At 30.3% G+C, this 16,771-nt stretch overlaps 1 protein-coding gene across 1 annotated transcript in view; it reads left to right on the forward strand.

Moving 5' to 3' along the window:
* Positions 1–6,679: 6,679 nt before the first annotated feature.
* Positions 6,680–16,771, forward strand: part of B-H2 (homeobox protein BarH2) — a 40,451-nt gene continuing 30,359 nt past the window's right edge. Inside the window, exon 1 of the mRNA XM_065507548.1 lies at positions 6,680–7,518. Coding sequence (XP_065363620.1) covers positions 6,768–7,518 — 751 coding nt within the window. The 5' untranslated portion in view covers positions 6,680–6,767. The remainder of the gene's footprint in view (positions 7,519–16,771) is intronic.

A 16,771-nucleotide genomic window follows, 5' to 3' on the forward strand; every position in this document is an offset into this window, starting at 1 on the left:
ATATCTTTATACCTATCTACTTCTTATAACAACAAATGTGTTCATAAAAACAAATATTTAAACCCTCCCCGACACCCCTTTACTTAACACTATGAAAAAAACAATTTTAGTAAAAGTTTAACAAAAAAAAAAAACAAGAACCAAGAACTTCATCATCATCAAAACCATCATTATTTAACTGGCGTCAATTTACTGTTTAAATGTCAAACAAAAAAGTGTTAAAAGCCGAAAAAATAACAAAAGAAAAATATAAATGTACAGCAAATACAATGAGTGAGAGAAGTAGTACCTTTTTTTGAAAACGAAATTCTATAAAGATGAAAAAATCATTAATTGCAGCAAAAACAACAATACAATAAAATCCCTCTCTACTTACTTTAATGGAAGAGTGAAATAGCATGAACAGAATTTTGTATCTATAAAATACTGCTGTAAACAATTTGAAAATGAAAGAAACAAATCTTAAGTGGGTTGTATAGAATGGATGCTTTGCGCATTTGTTAAAGTAGTAACAATGAAAGAAAACTCGTTTAACCAGATGTTTAAAATATGTGGGGCGGAGTTTCACACAGACAAAAACCTCAAAAACAAAGAAAAACAGACAGATGCTGCAAATTTCAACTCTAATCTAAAGGAAATCAAAGAGATGAGAGAGATTTGATACAAATTACAACAAAGTAGTGGTGTATAAACATAAACACAACTCTAAAGGTTAATTCACCTTTAGTGGTGGAATGTCAGAGAGTAACGGGGACATTAGGGTGAATTTAGTTTTTATTATGGCAAGGGGAAATAAAATATGTGGTGCTATAATTTTGTTCTGTTGAATTTGTTTTTGTTAATTTCACCTTATTTCAAGATGGCCGTAGTTTGAGTTGATTTATTTAAATTGTTGTTGGTATGTACCTACATATAGATTGTGTAGAAATTTGTAATAAAGTAAAGTTAAATTTTCATTTTACTGTTTTAGAATTATAATGAGCGTGTTAGTTTATTAGGTTAGTCACTTTGTGTGTGTGTTAATGTGTATTTAATAATTTAATTTTGTTTTTGTGATGTTTGACCTTTAAGTTGACCTTTGGTACAATATTGTGATGTGTGATTATGAATGAATAGATGTATTGTAATATTTTGCTGACTGGAATTTATAACCAAATTTAAAAATATTTTATGAAATTAATTTGCGTTAAAAAAAAAACATAAAAAGTAGAATCTGTTGTAAAATAAAAAAAATTATTGATACCATTTTTTGATATTTTAACGATTTTCGAACCGTTTGAAGTTAAAAAAGAATTTATTATCTTGTCACAAAGTCAGCTTTCTTGTTTACATCTTTGATCGATCAATAAGAAATTTTGTAGTAAATTATTCTAAACATTAGTCGATATAGCAAAAGGTTTAAAAATAAAAAAGTTGGCATCTCAGACTGAAATTATTTAATTACTGCCTGCTCCACAATGTCGAAAGAAACATGAGTCGAAAAAATTTTTATGAAAATCACTCAGTTTTTAAAATTCTTTCGAATAGTTTTCATACAAATTTGTTCGAATAATTTTTCTTTCGACATCGTGAAACAGGCCTATAGTTAAAAAATGCTAAATTTTCAAAATTTTGTTTATAATTTTTTAAATATTTTTCTTGTACTATAAAATATACATATTTTTTTCACATGTAAAAGAAATTAAGGTAAAATTCAGAAATATTTTCAAAATATTAAAATGATTTGTATTTTTTTAGCATTTCATTAATATATACTTTTATTTACTTAACTTAACAAAGAAAAATAAGAACATATTTGGTGTATGACTTAAATAGATGTGTATTTACAATAGATGACATATCTCTTGAATGTGGTTTCCTTTTTGAATAACTTATATGTCATTTTGAAGGGTACATACATAAATATCTGTCATTTATTCTCACTTAGTTACTGAAAATTATAGTGTAAACAACAATTTTTGTTTGTTTCGAAAATATTTTGTTATTGAATTTTGTGTCAACAAAGCGTCATATGCAGGAAGTTTAGCTTCACTTCTTAAATTTGAAAAAAACTGCCCCTGAAGCACACCGATTGCTCGCCAAAGCTTATGGTGAATTTGTTTCATCGGCTTCAACGTGCGAGAGATGGTTTGAGCGGTTCAGAAGTGGTGATTATGACACGGAAGACAAAGATAGCCCAGGCCAGCCAAAAAAGTTTGAAGATCAAGAATTGGGGACATTATAGCATGAAGATTGTTGTTAAACTCAACAAAAGCTTGCAAAATCATTGAAAGCTACTCAAGCAGCAATTTCAAAATGTTTGAGAGCAGCAGGATTCATCATGCATTTCCAAAATTATGCTTGAACGCTATAAAGGAAAATCATTATTGCAAAGTATCATTACATGCGACATTATATGATTCGTTTGAAGAGAGCATTGGCTGAAAAATGCCCTGAACATTCTCGGCCACATGTTGCAATACCTGTAAAAAATATTTATAATGAAGTTTTGCCTCAACCGCCTTTTAGTCTAGACCTTTCCCCATCCTGCTACTATTTGTTACGATCGATGCAGAACGATCTCTCTACGCTTAACTTTGGAAACGAGTATCCGAAATTGGCTAGATTCGTTTTCCTCAAAAGATGAGCACTTCTTTTTCTCTGTTGCCAGAAAGATGGGAAAAGGTCATAGCTAACAATGGTCAATACATTGAATAAATTTATATTGTAAAAATGTTTCAAAATAAAGGCTAAAAATTTAAAAATCCCGCATAATTGTATGAAAATTGGAAGGGAGGAAAATTTAACAAAAATTACAAATTGGTTAAATTAGCTTTGGTTTATCTTTTATCGAGGTTCAAAGTTCAAATTGTTATATGGTGTGAAATCGATCAACTTTAATTGTATGTACCTTTTATCCAATTTTAACAATATTGGTCTCATGGTAATGCTTATACATCTTAGCTTCAATATATTTGTCTATCCCATTACCAATTTCCACACAACCTTCGCAGTAAATCAGACTGTATTTCGACAATAACGCGTCTAGTATTCGCTTCCAAGTGCTCGATCCTATCTGGCTTATCTGCATATTGCTGGGACTTTACATACTCCCAGAGAATATAATATAATGGTGTCAAATGACATGAACGAGATAGCCAGTTAACAGGTCAATTTCTTGTAATTAATTATTTTTCTAATGTTTCTCTCAGTAAATTTATTGTATCGCTCGCTGTGTGACATGTGGCACCATCCTGCTGAAAGCACGTATCTACAATACTAATTCCTTCCAATTGAGGCACAAAACTGTTAGTAAGCATGTCTCTACACCGTTGACTGTAAGGTTCTGACCATCGTTATTTGTGAAAAATGATTCCACAGTGAATTTTGTTGGTTATAATTATAATTAGACAGAAAAAACTATTACTTAAACCGTTTCAATTCAAATATTTGTCACATTTTGAACTGGTTTCAATTATTTCATAATTAAATCAAGTATTCATTTGCTCAAAAACAAAATTTCTTGATATTTTCTATTGAATTTTGAGTTTTGAATCTGATAATTTTGACAATTGAATATACAATTTTCGTTATTAGTTGAATTTTAAATACAAAAATTATTGAATATATAATTTTCGTAATTGAAAATACATTTTTGTTATTTTTTGTGTTTTCAATTACGATAATTATCTATTCAATAATTTTTGTATTTAAAATTCAACCAATAACGAAAATTGTATATTCAATTGTAAAAATTATCAAATTCAAAACTCAAAATTCAATAAAAACAAGTAAGAAAGTATGGTCGGTCAAGCCCGACCATATAATACCCTACACCAAGTAAATGAGTAAATATATTTTTCTTTTAAAATATCAATAATTTATATTCGTGAGTGATTTTCGGAAGTGGGCCTTATATGGGAGCTATGACCAATTATGGACCGATCACCATAAAATTAGGTCGTATGATTTATGTCTATATTAAAGTTAACTATGTTGAATTTTGTGTGTATACCAACATTTTTAAGCGATTTATGCACGTTAAAGTGATTTTCGGAAGCGGGTCTATATGGGAGCTATGACTAATTATGAACCGATCGTAACAAAATTTGGTGACATGAATTTTGTATATATAAAACTTATTTGGAGCGAAATTTGTGTAGATACATAGATAAATTAAACATTTATGACCGATAAAGTCCAATTTCGAGGGGACATTTGCATGGGGGCTAGGTGAAATAATGGACCGATTTCAGCCAGTTTCAATAGGCTTGGTCCTTGGGCCGAAAAAGTAATATGTACCAAATTTGATCGAAATATCTTCAAAATTGCGACCTGTACTCTGCGCACAAGGTTTACATGGACAGCCAGCCAGCCAGCCAACCAGACGGACGGACGGACGGACGGACGGACATCGTTTAATCGACTCAGAAAGTGATTCTAAGTCGATCGGTATACTTTAAGGTGGGTGTTAGACTAATATTTTTGGGCGTTACAAACATCTGCACAAACGCATAATACCCTCCCCACTATAGTGGTGTAGGGTATAAATATCAGAAAATTTTGTTTTTGAGCATATGAATACTTGATTCAATTATGAAATAATTGAAACCAGTTCAATATGTGATAAATGTTTAAATTGAAATATAGTTTTTTCTGTGTAGAAAACGCCTTGAGGACTATCATTGCTCCAAATGCGATAATTCTGTTTATTATCCTATTTAAACATTAATGCCATAAAATTATGTAATTAATAAAGCCTGTTTTATTTCTCTGTTTTATTACAATTTAAAGTTATCCGTCTCTATAAAAAACACCCTTCGTATTTGGTAAAGGGACATGTTTTTAAAACCCGAGATTATGAAATATATGTAGTTTTCAAAAAAAAGTTTCCAGTGTCAACAGAGCTGCGAATTAATTATTTCAATTTAAGCTTAAATTATCAAAAATCTAAAAAATTAATTACAAATTGCGGCAATTCATTTCATAAAACCATTCCCAACTAAACAAATTCTTTAGCTTCATTCTATTCAAATAGAAGCCTTTGAATGATTAAATTTCTGTTAATTCAAATCTAATACAAATTGATTTAAACTATTTTTTCATCATTCTGTTTTGTTCTTGTTTTGCTTTTAATCATTTACAAATATGATCTAAATATGTCCGTTCGTACGTCCGGCTTAATTTTGAACTTTTACCTATATGCGCGAACGTAAAGTTTTGACCCTGTGCTACAATATTCCGAACTGCTCAATTTTAAATTCCAAATAAATGAAATCTTACAAACACTATGTTTTTGATTTGATTTTGCATTAATATTATTTACACACATTTTAGGTTCTAAAGCTTAAAAATATAAAATTTTCATTACCAAAAACCTTTATAAGATACATAGTTTAATTTTTACTTAATACAATAAAAAAATCATTTCTCTTTTCTTTAAACAATCGATTTCTTTAATCTATTAAATGAATCAACAATAAAGATTTATTACAAATGGAAAAATAACAAACATCCGTTTCCCACTATTTAAAAATCCATTTTAAAGCGTCTACACACGCACCCATACAATGAGAACAAATTCACCACTCTACAGACAAAACAACACGCACAAATTCCCCTCAAGAGTGATTACAACAAAAAATAAAAACTGTAATAAAAGTAATAGACAGCCATTGTAAGAATGTGTAAAAACAACAACAAAATTCTTATAAGAGAGTAAATATTTACAAGTGAGTGTGACTACTTATTTATTTTGTTTTGTATATTTTTGGCAAGTCAAGGAAGGCATGATGTTTTCATTGCAGACTAATGAATGTCAATTGAAAACAATTACGACCAATAAATGCCCACACAAAACAATCAAACATAAAGAGATATTGAACACACTTTAACAATAACAACAACAACACAACACTCACTTAAATACAAAAAGAGACAAAGAGCAAGAAATACAAAAATAAACACCACTACATTAACACCTAAAGGCCACTTGTTTGCATTAACAATTTTATATGAATGTTGTTTTTGTTGCTTTTATTGTTAAAGAGTCAATACGAAAAAGATAGCAGATTATAAATACAAGAAGAGAGTGACTACTTGGTGTTTGTGTTTGGTTACACGTAAAAAGGGGAGTTTAAATAACAGTTATAAACCCCTAAACGAGAGAGTGAGAGGGAAGGAAGATAATCTAGCAGTAAATATCCATATATACTTGAGTGTATCCATATCTGTAGCAGTGTGAGCGTGTTTTTATATGAATGTGGAAATATAAATGATAAAAGTAACTGGCGCCACAAATTACTGGTTTTTTCAACTTCCACTAGTTCAGCAAAGAGGCATTTGGATTGTTTGTTTGAGTTGGCTAAAGCACCTGGTAGTCAGTATCGTTCGAACAGCATTTAAGCCAAGACGTGAATTTTATGATTTTTCTACCTGTATGTTACAAAACGCATGAATGAATAAACGAATAAGTTGAAACAAAAACAAAACGCCAAAATTATTAGTGAATGAAGAAAAAAATTAAAAAATAAACAAAACAAATTGACGTGATTTATCAAGTCAGCGGCGGTATAAACACACAAAATAAAAAAAAAAATAATACCGACAAAAAAAAAACAAGTGCCAAGTGTTGTGGTTTCATACAAAAACCTGGATTTAAAATTAAATAGTGTCAAATATTATTACCAAAAAAAAAAAAATCTTAAAGATTACGCAATATTTTTTTACTTATAAAATCTTTTAAAATTTTAAAATAAGTTTTTATTAAAAAAAAATCTGTTTACCCAATGACAACTATGCCTCCAGAAATGTCCACCTCGGCTACAAATCCTTCTGTAGCTTTACCCAACTCGAGAGTAACAAGCGATTCTTTATCTGCTTTACAAGTATCGCGTTCTCGCTTCATGATTACGGATATTTTGGCGGCCCATCAATCAAATCATGCACAACAACCTCAAACGCATCTAAATCAACAGCAACAACATGCCGCTTTGCAGCATTACATAGCACAACAACAGCATTTACTGCAACAACGTCACCAGCAACATGCTGCCGTAGCGGCTGCCTCAGCGGCCGCTTCACCACCAGCCTCTCCGCCCCAGCTTGCAACACCACAACAACATCCGCCACATTTGCCCCCTCCACCACCGGCCGCCGCTGCTGCCCCAGCACATCCCCATCTGCCGCCTCATCATCCTTTGGCTCATTTACCACCAACGGCCTTAATGGGATTTCCTTCCGCTCACAATGGTTTCAATGCTGCAGCCGCTGCTCATTATGCGGCCCTGCAACGCGACGAACGTGAACGTTTGCGTGAAATGGAAAATCATCATTCGTATCGTAATCAAGTATCACATGAACTTGATCATGATGATCGTTCGCGGTCGCCGCCTGCCTCCATGTATACGCGTGACTCTAGAGATTTAAATGGCCAGGGTATGGCAAGTGGTAATGCCGTCGGCGGCGGTGGTGGTGGCGGCGGTAGTAGTATAAGTGGTGATCAGGCCAGTACAATAGAGGATAGTGACAGTGATTGTGGTAAGTGTTTTATGTTTAATTTCATTGATTTGAGCGCCTTAGTGATGATCACATTGTAATGATATAGTAATTTGTTGGACGGACAAAATAAATATAGAAATAATTCCAGAGGATATAGACTTTTAGAAAAATTTGAATTGTAATTAGTCTGCCGCTTAAAGTTAATTTTATATGGGAACCGATTTGTTTGATGAATTGAGCTAAAATCGTTTATAGTTCAAGGTTAAACTTAAAAATGTTCTTTTTTGCCATTGATTTTATTTCAGTTTTTGCAAATAACTTTTGTATCAGTCAGAATTAAAATTTTTCAACATTTTCAGGAAATGTCCAACAAATTTGTTTCAATTAGCTAAAACACCCAAATTATGCTTAACTAATTGATTTGTACGAGTACTTTAATTGCCATTTCGGTTGAAAATGGTGATTATTTAAAATAAATTCTTAGTTTTTCAGTTACGAAACTGCTAAAAAATCATTTAGAGGAATATAAATTTCATTAAAGTTAAAATTTATAACACAATAACTAGCTCCCCCACAAATAAATTTTGAATTTATTTAAAAAAATGCCTGGGAATAAATAGTTCGTTCAAAACGTTCCAAAATAAGTTAATTTATCCATACTGTTAGCTTAGTGTCCAAACGTGCTAAGTTCACTTTTTATAAAAATTGAGATTTTAATATAAAACGTAGTAAAATGACTCTGTGTAAATAACGTTTACAATTACTTCGTTTTTCTCGTCCATCTTTTTTTTGACAAAATTGCAAAATGATTGTCACAGTTAATTAAGCATGACCAAAAAATTTAAATCATAAATTGTTAAAAAAAATATTGGATACTTTGAAATTTATTATCATCTCGACTACTTTTAAAAGCAACTGTAGTGACAATATTTACTTTAAATCAAATAACAGAGTTAAAAAGTTCTAAGTCACAAAAAAAATGAGCTGAGTCCCAAAATAGGACTTATAAGTCGCCAACGCACTTCTTCTAAACTGCTATTAGTTCCCAGTAAATACTTATATTACAAAGTAATGTGTTAAAAAGCTAATATAATTACTCCTCACATCTTAGACATTGGCAATTTAACTCATTATTTTAAGACGGTGAATGTCATTGGAGGCAAATAGGGAGTTAAAGAAGTCGTTACAACGTTTGCTTACAAATGACACTTCAAAAAGTAATTACTCGTAAATCTATTACAAATTAATCTTTATTTATTTCCTCAGAGATTAAAAAAACAAAAAAGCCTGTTCCACGATGTCAAAAGAAAAATGAGTCGAAAAAAATTTTATGAAAAACGCCCCGTTGTTAAAATTCTTTCTAATAGTTTTCATACAAATTTGTTCTAATCATTTTTCTTTCGAGATCGTGAAACAGGTCTGTAATCTCAGTCAATTGTTGCAATCATTTTATTATGAATTAATTCTGAATTTTGTAAACATGTACTTATATGTCAGATTATATGTCTGTCATTACCATACTACTTCTAATGAATGTTGTTGGTATGAAGTAGTCATTGAAAAGTAAACTGTTCACTAATTGTAAGTTATGGCTGGATTTATTACAGATTTAAGTTCTATACAATCTAGTCAATCGTGTTCTAGAATTATAGTAACTATAAAAAGGTTCAAAATTTAATCAAATGATGATTGATATATAAAAATCTAATTATTTCTCGAATTCATGACATTAGTGTTTACACGAGACTTTCATTTACTTATTTCGGCTGTAAAATTCCATTTGTTTCTGAACTCCTACTGTTCTTCCTGTTTCTTTAATTTTGCATTTATAATTGTCTAATATTGTTTTATCGGTCAAACCTTGCCCCAATCATATGGATTGTTTTTACTAATTTGTGTTACTTTTTCCTCTGTTGCAATTCCGCTTATTGCCCAGAATTGTGCTGTCGACTATTTGTTTCTGGTACAAAGTCGATGTCTTTACTATTCAGTCGTATTCTTTGCATATTGTAAACTGGCTAGGTCAAATCTTATAAATGAGGCCATCAGCGCAAAAGTGATGTAACCCACAGTCTTAAATTACCAATGTCAATACAAAAGTGGGGTATTTTGGTATTAAAAAGAAGATGGAGCTGAAAAAATCGTTTTTGCACGGAGCATAAAATAAGAAAGTATTGTGGATAAAGTGGTGTAAGTTGAATATACCACTAAATAAATAGTTTGGGGTTACACCACTTTTGCACTGATAGCCTCAAATCATTGTATTGCTTGCAAATAGGACTATGTGCTATTTTTAGAAAATTTGTTTTAACATTTATAATTTATTTAAGTTCCCAAATATCTCTACTAGTCCCGAACTTATAAAAAATTTTGTAAAATTTTGATTTCCTCCCTGCTTTCCAAAGTAGAAAATTAATTCTTAAACGATTTTTCTGATTGTGTTTCTGAAGTTTTTAACAAAAACACATAAAATTACTACAATATTTATTTTTTTTTGGCATATAATTTTGTACAAATAAGTAATAAAATTCTTGGAATATTCTTGAAAAAAATTAAAATCTGTACATTTTTATTATTTTTATAGCGAAAATTACTCGGCATTTGTGAAAGTGTAGGTAATAGGTATGTTTTTCTTAATTTTTTTTAATTTCATTTAATATTTACAAAATCATGTAATTATTATGATGCTATTCATTTAGATCAAGCTTAAAAAAAATATCATATTTTTTCCACGCCCACTTTGACAAGTTTTGAAAGTGGGCGTAGACAAAATCTTAAAATTCATGTTTTTAAACGAAAGTTGGTTTTTAATATATTTTAAATATGATTTCAGTGATGATTTATAATTACAAGCCCTAATTTAATAGTTCTTAATCAAAAAGTGTGTAATTTTGATTCCTAATTTTTGATACTACACCAATTTTGTTAATTTTTTATTTCGGGCGTCAGCGTTTTTCCGCAGACATATAATCTTACATTACTAGAATATGAGTTGAATTCAATTTTTTCCAAAATTTTGGTGTAAGTTAGTTTTTTTCGAGTTAAACGCTTAAATTTTATAATTATTTTTTTAAGTTAAAGTGTGTAAAATTTTCTAAATTAGCCTGCTGTCAATAACACAACGCTTAACATAAATTTCCTAATATTTCTTTCATCGATATATGTATGTATTTCCAAGTATTAGAACTTAAACAAATCAATATTGACAACTAATAGGATTAAATTAAACTTAAACAAATTATAAGTTGTATAATCGAAAACATAATTTAAATTAAAACCCCAATTTTTTCTGGTATTTATTAATTAAACGCACACACACACACAAAAAACGACTCTCATTTTCTAAGCCATAATAAAACAAAATCCAATTTCCGTTAAAAAAAATATAAAAAAAATTATATTTATTTGAAACTTCAACTAACACCACAACAGCAATTATTAGAGGGGGGTAAAATTCAACACACTTCACCTGTCATCTTAATGGAAATATAACCAACCATGCAATCAACAGTCGTCAGTCGATAACACATTAACACATGACCGTTATATAGAAGAAAAAAACGAAAAAAATAGAAATAAAAGAGTTGAAAATAAAACACTTTTGTAGAAATAAATGAAAACCGTACTTTCAAATAATGTTTAGAGAAAATTGTTCAAATGGAAACCAGTAGTTAAACTCAACTTAAACTGTTACAAACAATTTTTAAGAAACAAAAAAATAAAAAGATTGGAAATATTACATTTACTTTCAATATATGTTTTGTTTTTAAGAAAATAAAATAAAAGTCATTATTGTTTGAAAAAAAACCCTGAATGATTAGGTTAAAAATAAATCGAAATCCCAAGTTCACTGATACTCATACACATTTCTGGTGAGTAATTGTAACTTTTCATTCATAAGATTTTATAATACATTGTCATTGTTTTTTTTTTATTTTACACTGTCTCAAATGAGTTGTGTTGAAGGTTGTGCAATGTTTTTGGTTCAGAATATCAAAATCTCCAAAAATTTTAAAATTTTCTTACATTTATACTTTATGAGTTTTAATAATTTATAACTAATCGAATCCCACTAAATAAAATCAGTATACGAAATAAGTATATAATATAGGAAATAGAGTAGTTTGAAGAAGAGGTAAACGGCTAATAGGATAAGGTAGATGAAGAGACAAAGTAGTCATAATTCTGTGTCATAAACAGATCCGAGAGATTATAGAATAACGATTGACTTAAAGTACACACACGTTTTGTTCCGACTGCAAGATACGTATAAAATATTAGTTATAGAGTCCCCCCCCTCATTATGACAGCTTCTTCAGAAATCATTGTAAGGAAGTCCGATGCGTTTGGTTTGTACCCCAATCCTACAATGCCTGGTGATAATCGTTACTAGGCCAATAAACTGTTTACGATGTAATCGCAAAATATGTGCACCGTATCTAATCATATCTAATTGAGCGATGTCCAAGAAGTGAGCTCTGATGATACCTCAGAAGTGATCAATATCAGATCCATGTAGCATAGAACCTTCCCTCACTATTGCGTTCTCAACATTATTGCTCTCGAGATCCCCGGGTCCTCTCACCCATATAAGTGATATTGTTAAATGTCTCTCCATCTCCTTTATAGACTCTCGCCATTCCCGAACTAGCAGGGATTCTCTCGCTATTGCGTCCTCAACATAATTGCCCTCAAGAATCCCGGATCCTCTCACCCATAGAAGTGATATTGTCAAATGTATCTCTGTCTCATTTAGAGACGCCCGAGCTAGCAGGAATTTAATGGCAAACTCTTCAATAAATATGTCACCACCAACTTTCCTTCCTAATTTGGAACTATCAGTGAAGAGACATGCTTTTTCTATTCCATTATGGGAGCTCTATATATCCTTCCAAAATAAAGGAACAAAATTCTCTCATGAATACGGATTTGGAATACAGTAATCAACTTATCATAGTATGCCTCTTCTCTCAATAATTCCACCTATTCTGATTGCAGTACATATTGCCAAAGAATAACATTAACTACTCAAGTTTACAAAAAACTACAATTTTGTGAAAATGAGCGAATTCACTTAATTGTGAATAAATTTGAAAAGAATCCATCGATTTTTATGATCGATATCTAATTTTGTTCCTATTACATGTGGCTTTGCGATAAAGCAATAAATCTAAACAATTTCTGCCGTTTTCGATTTATCATGATTTTTTTAAATTAAAAAAATTTGCTATTTTCACGTAAAAAAAATTTTTTTTGCTTCAATTTGTTATTATAACTCCGAAACTACTGAGCCCATTGAAATGCAATATATATGTGAAAATTTGTAAATGACATGGGGAAAATGTTTTCAAAATTCAATCAATCGAAAGAAGAACATTAACTACTCAATTGTATGTAAATCAATCAAAAAACTACAATTTTGTGAAAATGAGCGAATTCACTTAATTGTGAATAAATTTTAAAGAGAATCCTTCGATTTTTATGAACGATATCTCATTTTGTTCCTATTACATGTGGCTTTGCGATAAAGCAACAAATCTAAACAATTTCTGCCGATTTCGATTTTTCATGATTTTTTTAAATTAAAAAAATTAGCTATTTTTACATAAAAAAATAAATTTTTTGCTTCATCTTGTTATTATAACTCCGAAACTACTGAGCCCACTAAAATGCAATATACATGTGAAAATTTGTAAATGACATGGGGAAAATGTTTTCCAAATTCAATCAATCAAAAGAAGAACATTAACTACTGAATTTTATGTATATCAAATAAAAACTAAAATTTTGTGAAAATGAGCGAATTCACTTAATTGTGAATAAATTCGAAAAGAATCCAGCGATTTTTATGATCGATATCTCATTTTGTTCCTACTACATGTGGATTTGCGATAAAGTAATAAATCTAAATAATTTCTGCCGATTTCGATTTTTCATGATTTTTTTAAAACAAAAAATTTTGCTATTTTCACGTAAAAAATAAATTTTTTGCTTCAATTTGTTATTATAACTCCGAAACTACTGAGCCGATTGAAACGCAATATATATTTGAAAATTTGTACATAGCATGGGGAAAATGTTTTCAAAGTTCAATCAATCAAAAGAAGAACATTAACTACTTAATTTTATGTATATCTAACAAAAAACTAAAATTTTGTGAAAATGAGCGAATTCATTAAATTGTGAATAAATTCGAAAAGAATCCATCGATTTTTATGATCGATATCTCATTTTATTCCTATTATATGTGGCTTTGCGATAAAGCAGTAAATCTAAATAAAAAATATATTTTTTCATCTTGTTATTATAACTCCGAAACTACTGAGCTTCAATCGGCAATATATCAACGGATTAAAGTTTATGTAAGTTTCAATTTTCTTAAGTTTACTTTAATAATATTGGACTAACCGTATTTGAGTAATCAGTAATTATGTGGAAAAACGTCTAACAAAATTTATAATTTTACATAAAAATTAAAAAAAAATCTTTTTCCTATTCAAATACAAAAATATAAAAAAAATAAGAAAAGGGAAAAAAACTCCCCGGAAATTTTTATTCATAATTGGGCTGCACTAGTTTCAGAACATTGCTTGTAAAAATTATCAGCAATTTTTTTAAACGAAATTGGAAGTAATTAATGCTTTACATTTATTTCCATTATGATATTAATATTAGTACAATGACTTTAAACAATCGTACCATACAAACATTTTCTAAATTAAAACCCCGTCCGTCGGTTTGTCTGACTGCTACTTTATTTATTTAGAGTTTTTACGCATTTATTGTACAATTACTTAGCAAAGCCTTAGACTTAACTTGGTTTGTATATCAATACTTTTTGTGTTATTGTTGTAATAAAAAAAATATATAAATTTCCAACAATTTACTAACATTTCATGCCATAATTTTGTTACAATTTTTTTCGGGGATTTCAATTCTTCAATGAAGTTGACTTAAAAATGTTGGTTGTTGTTTTTCGATTTTTATTTTTGGTTTCTTTAAGCCGCTTAAACGATTAAAGAAGAAGTAAAAACTAAGAAAAACAAAAACAAAAAAGTGACTCTTAAGAAAATGTCACAAATGTCTATCAAAGAGAGACCATACATGTACAAATAAATAAAGAAATAAATAAATACATTCAAACACACAATCACTCAAACATAAATTTTGAACATGTAACAGCTTAAGTAACAGAACAACGTCATCGACATCGAAATCAACATCTCACCTTGTTTACTTTTAATTGAATTTAATTTTTCGCTTTTCAAAATTCTTTTTGTAAATGAGTAAGTCTCTGTTTGTTTGTTTTGTATATTTTCCCTCTTCCTTTCAAGTGTGTTTTATTTGAAATTCTGTAATTTTATTGAGTTTGTTAAACACAATCGAAATAAAATATCAGTTACAATTTAATTTTGTCGTATGTAGTAAGAAATTAATTAGTTGGAATTTTGTTTCGTGTACATTAGTACACTGAAAGAAATGCGGTATGACAGTAATATTTACTGTCATGTGCCAGGGCTTTTAGAAGTTTTTTTAGCGCATAAAATAATGAGATTTAAAATATATAAAAGTCTATTTTAGTATTGTATTGGGTGTGAGAATTAAAAATGCGGGATTTTTATTAATTGTTTAGCTTTTATTTTTAAACATTTGTACAATATAAATTTATTTAAAGTATTGGCCATTGTTAGCTATGACCTTTTCCCATGTCTCTGGCAACATATGGATTCCTAGCCAAATAAACTGCTCATCTTTTGAGGTCAAGCACGAATCAAGCCAACATCCATAGTGAAAAGTATCCCAGAGAGCGTTCTGCATCGATCGAAACAAATAGTAGTCGGACGGGGCACGATACGGACTATACAACTTCCCAACCACTTGATGGAATATTACGGTTTCATGTTTGATCGTAAATTCTGGGCGTTTTTCGGTCAATGCCCGATTCAAACGAATCAGTTGCGTTCTATACAGGTTGCCTGTGATGGTCTGGTCAGATTTCAGCAGCTCATAATACATAGGACCCTTTTGCTTCCACCAAATACAGATCATTACCTTAGAACCATGGATATTTGGTTGACCGGGCTTCACATACGATCTCTAACGCTTCGGGTTGTTGTAGTGAATCTATTTTTCATCGCAAGTAACGACTCGGTGATAAAATGATTTGCTTTTATAGCGTTCAATCATAATTTCGGACATGCAAAACATCTTTCAAGGTCTCTTAGCTTCAATTCGTATTCGTATTAGATGAATTCTGCTGCTCGCAAAAGTTTTGAAATTGCTGCTTGGGTAGCACCCAATGATTTTGCAAGCTCTTGTTGAGTTTAACAACAATCTTCATGGAGTAATGCCTCCAAATCTTGGTCTTCAAACTTTTTTGGCTGGCCTGGGCGATCTTTTTTTTCATCATAAGCTTCGGTGTGCTTCAGCGGCACTTATTTTCAAATTAAAGAAGTAAAGCAAAACTTCCCGCTCATAAAGCTTTGTTGGCACAAAATTCGACATTTTTGAAGCAAAAGATACGACAACTATTGTAAATCCTGCATTTTGAAGTCATACTCCCAATACATATTGGCCAGTTTAGTTAAAAATAATTAATTATTTCGTTACAAATTTCAAAATTTTGGTAGCCAAAATACAATTTAAGAATTATTGAGTTTAAATCAAAGAATATTGGTTTTAGCTTCAAAATTGATATGAACATCTTTAAAAATTCTCATAAATTTAGATTGATCTTGTTGGCACAGATTTTTCAAATAACCCCATAAAAAGAAATCCTATGGTTTTAAATCACACGATATATGGGACCAATTTCCTCATCACCGAAACGAGAGAATACACGACGAGTTAATATCTCTTGCAATAATTTTATTGTTTGATCGGCTGTAAGACATGTGTCACCGTATTGCGGAAACCTTTCTTATCATAAAAACTCTATTATCATGTCGCTATGTGGAGTACCATTAACAGTTTGTTTGATCAGCCTCATTTTGAAGAAATATGGTTTAATGATGCCTTCGGTAAATTCCTTTGTACCTCACTTATAAATAGTAGAACTATGGCGCTTGTGGCACTTGGACTTCAGATAAATATTTTCGTGTATGTATTTCCTATAATGACTGCTGGAAAATACTTTAGATGAGGGGGAGGATGAGTCGGAACAAAAATGTTTATGCGGCTAATGGGCTATATATCTTGGTATGAGCTCGTTTTAGAATCTGGTTGGCCTCAAAAACGCTTTTCACTTTGAAGTCATTTTAATTTAATTTTGTTGAACTGGTAAACTTTTATC

The sequence above is a fragment of the Calliphora vicina genome, chromosome 4 (genome assembly GCF_958450345.1).
Source record: "Calliphora vicina chromosome 4, idCalVici1.1, whole genome shotgun sequence".
NCBI lineage: Eukaryota > Metazoa > Arthropoda > Insecta > Diptera > Calliphoridae > Calliphora > Calliphora vicina.